General features: G+C 42.7%; 1 protein-coding gene across 1 annotated transcript; it reads right to left on the bottom strand.

Moving 5' to 3' along the window:
* Nucleotides 1–2478: 2478 nt before the first annotated feature.
* LOC125496554 (uncharacterized) lies at nt 2479–2934 on the bottom strand. Its single transcript, XM_048642054.2, has one exon. The coding sequence runs from the start codon at nt 2932–2934 to the stop codon at nt 2479–2481; it is 456 nt and encodes a 151-aa protein (XP_048498011.2).
* Nucleotides 2935–3600: the final 666 nt, after the last annotated feature.

Genomic DNA, 3600 nt, shown 5'->3' with positions numbered 1-3600 from the left:
CCCCCCCTTCTTGAGTGTCACCTTGTGTTCCAACAGTGTCCAAAGGGGCATCACAAGGGGCACTAGAATCCATCCCAAATGCTTCACAGAATTTGTCGAAAGAGAGTGTTCTAACCTGATTAAACAGACGACATTGAATAGTTATAACACCCGAGTCCGCCTCCCGGCTTATGTTCAACGTACTCAAGAATTCGAGAGTAAGTTTATCATAAGTAGGTTCACGGACGGCGAGGAAGTCCGATAGCCCTACATTATCTGCCATCTCCCTTATCATCGATTCGATGTTAAGGTTGACACAGGTAGTGTAGTTATAGAACTTCGTGGGACGAAGTGTGCGCTCAGAAAGTCGTGTAAAAATTTGTTTTTGAGCCGCAGTGGGAAATTTCAGAGCATCGAGGGGTGGGGGATTAGAGCTGGAAGAGGGTCCTTGTGAGGAGGACCCTGTCTTAGCTCTCTTAGACTGAGAGGACGAACCCTCGCCACTGCTTCTTCCCATGGTAGTAAAGAAAAAAAAATTGTTTTTCAAAAGGGGAAGGATAAGTGACGGTCTATTTCAACGACACACCACAAAACTGACTCTCCACACAAAGAAACACACAAAAAAGAAAATCCAAAGGAAAGAAAAACTAATCCTAAAATCTACCAGCTAACTAATCCACAATCAATAGCAGCCAAGTTGCTAACAAGCAAGAAGTATAGTTACTTCAAGAATTTCACCACTCACAAAATGACTTTCAACACAAATTCACCAAACCAAGCACAAGTAGTGCAAAATAATCAACAACACTTATCAATTCATGCAATGGATTTCACAAAAGTTCATAATATCATGAAATTATCATAAAGAACATGAAATCGCACTTGTTCACCACAACATCATGAACAAAAATTGACAAACTTCATGAATAAACAAGAATTTAAGGAAAAAAAAAGCATGCAATCTAAAAGAAAACACACTAGAAGTCCAAACAACATGATTATAGATGAAAAACAAGGGTTAGAAGAAGAGTTACCAACATGGAGATGAAAATCCCCAAATTTGAAGCCCTAGAAATCAAAACCTTGCAAAATCCCAAATTTTGTGCTCTTGAGTGTTGTAGAGATGAAGGTGATGAAGATTCCAGTGAGAAAAGCCGACGAAAGTCGCCGGAAAAGAAGTGTGGTGGTCGGATCTAGAGAGAGTGAAGAGAGAGAAAGTGAGTGTGTGAGAGAATGATTTCGAAAATATGAGGAGAATGAGCAAGGAGGTTCGAAAAAGAAAGTAGAAAAAAAATGTCCCAGCGGGTTTGGTGCGGGCGCACCAAACGCGTAAAAAATTATCTAAAGGCGTTTGGTGCGGGTGCACTACAGTCTTCTGTTTTTTTTTTCACGAAAATGCTACAGACTCAGGTGCGGGCGAACCTACATAAGGTGCGGGAGCACCTAACCCTACTGTTTTTTTTCTGGAATTTTTAGTGAAAGGTGCGGGCGTACCAGCCTAAATTTTCGAAAAAAATTCAGAATGGTGCGGGCGCACTACCAGTAAGTGCGGGAGCACGTAACCCTTCTGTTTTTTCCTTTGATTTTTTTTAAAAAATCTGGTGCGGGCGCACCTCAATGGGGTGCGGGTGCACTATAAACATTCGTTTTCTCAATCTTTCTTTTCCAAATGACATATTTCACTCATCTTTTCATAAAACCAGATGTCCCAATGTAGCTCTCATGGCTAGTTGATAAATCAAAAGTCTAACTAACAATCAAAAGAAAAATAAAATCGAAGAAAAGGAAGAAAAGAAACGGGTTACCTCCCGTGTAGCGCTTGTTTTAAGTCATTAGCTGACTAAAAAGGATACGTCCTCAAAGAGTCGCTCAGGTGAGCGAAGAATCAAGACAACCAATGAACAACGGCATGATAATCATGATAGAGCTTCAATCTCTGACCTTCACCAAAATGGACCGTTCTCACCCATAACTTCATAAGCCCATAGGAGTAGTCTTCAACACGAGAAGGACCCGACCACTTGGACTTTAACTTCCCGGGGAAGAGTTTTAGTCTTGAGTTGAACAATGAAACATTGTCCCCAACCCGGAATTCTCGTTGTTGAATCTGGTGATCTTGCCATTTCTTCGTTTGCTCTTTGTATCAGACATAAGCGTGAAAACGAAGTTCTTCAAGCTCTACTAACCTTTCCTTTCGAGCTTCCTCCGCCAATGAAGATCCATGTTGAGCTCTTAACTGCCCACCAAGCCTTTGTGCTCTAGTCAACCGGCAAATGACATGCTTTGCCATACACAAGGCGATAGGGAGTGGTGCCTATAGGTGTCTTGAAAGCCATGCGAAGAGCCCAAAGAGCATCATGAAGCTTCAAAGACCAATCCTTTCGTGTCTTATTGACCGCTCTCTTAAGGACATTCTTAACTTCTCGATTGGAGACTTCAACTTGCCTTGGGTTTGGGGTTGATAAGGAAGACCAACTTTGTGGTTTACCCCGTACTTCTTCAATATGCTTCTAGTTGCTTCTTGGCGAAATGTGAACCGCCATCACTTATCAACACACGGAGCCCTCCAAATCGAGGGAATATGATCTTTTTCAGGAGTTTGGTCACAACTTTGCGGTTATTGGTGGGGGAGGCCATGGCTTCAACCCACTTTGTCACGTAGTCGACCACAATAAGAATGTACACATTGCCACATGAAGAAACAAATGGACCCATGAAGTCGACTCCCCATATGTCAAATGGCTCAACCTCGAGAATGTTTTGTTGAGGCATCTCATGTCTCTTCGTGATGCCACCACTCCTTTTACATCTATCACAACCCAACGAAAATTCTCGAGCATCCTTTTGCAATGACGGCCAAAACATACCACACTGAAGCACCTTAACAACAGTTTTGCTTGCTCCACTGTGCCCTCCACATGCCAAAGTATGAAAATGATTCAAAATCGAGGTCATCTCATGATTAGGCACACACCTCTAAACACCCATCAGCACACTTCTTAAAAGGAGCGGGTCATCCCAGTAGAACCTCGAAACTTCTTTGAAAAACCGCTTCCTTTGTTGGGAATAAAACCATGAGGCTCAATCCCACAAGCCAAATAATTGCATAATCAGCGAACCATGGAACCTCATTGTTCAGAATGGCGAACAAGCTTCTTCTCTCAAATCTCCTCGATAGGAATCTCTCCAGATTATCAAGAGGGAGGCGAGAAAGATGGTCAGCTACCACATTCTCCGTCCCTTCTTCTCTTTCATCTCAAAATCAAACTCCTGAAGAAGCAACACCCACCTAATGAGCCTAGGCTTGGCATCCTTCTTACTCATCAAATACCGGACCGCAGAATGATCCGTATACACCACGCCTTATTACATGTCAAGTAAGAATGGAACTTGTCAATTGCAAAGACTACAACCAACATTTCTTTCTCCGTAGTTGCATAATTCCCTTCTAGAGTCCTACTTGCATAGGCTATCACATGAAGCCTCCCTTCCTTGCGTTGCCCAAGAACAACTCCCACTGAAAAGTCACTAGCATCGCACATTAGTTCAAAAGGCAAGCTCCAATCCGGAGCTTGCACAATGGGGGCAGAAGTAAGGGCTTTTTAAGAGTTTCAAAAGCCT

Source organism: Beta vulgaris, chromosome 4 (genome assembly GCF_026745355.1).
Source record: "Beta vulgaris subsp. vulgaris cultivar EL10 chromosome 4, EL10.2, whole genome shotgun sequence".
Lineage (NCBI taxonomy): Eukaryota > Viridiplantae > Streptophyta > Magnoliopsida > Caryophyllales > Amaranthaceae > Beta > Beta vulgaris.
Note: the sequence above shows the minus strand (reverse complement) of the source record. Positions and strands in the feature narration are given on the sequence as shown.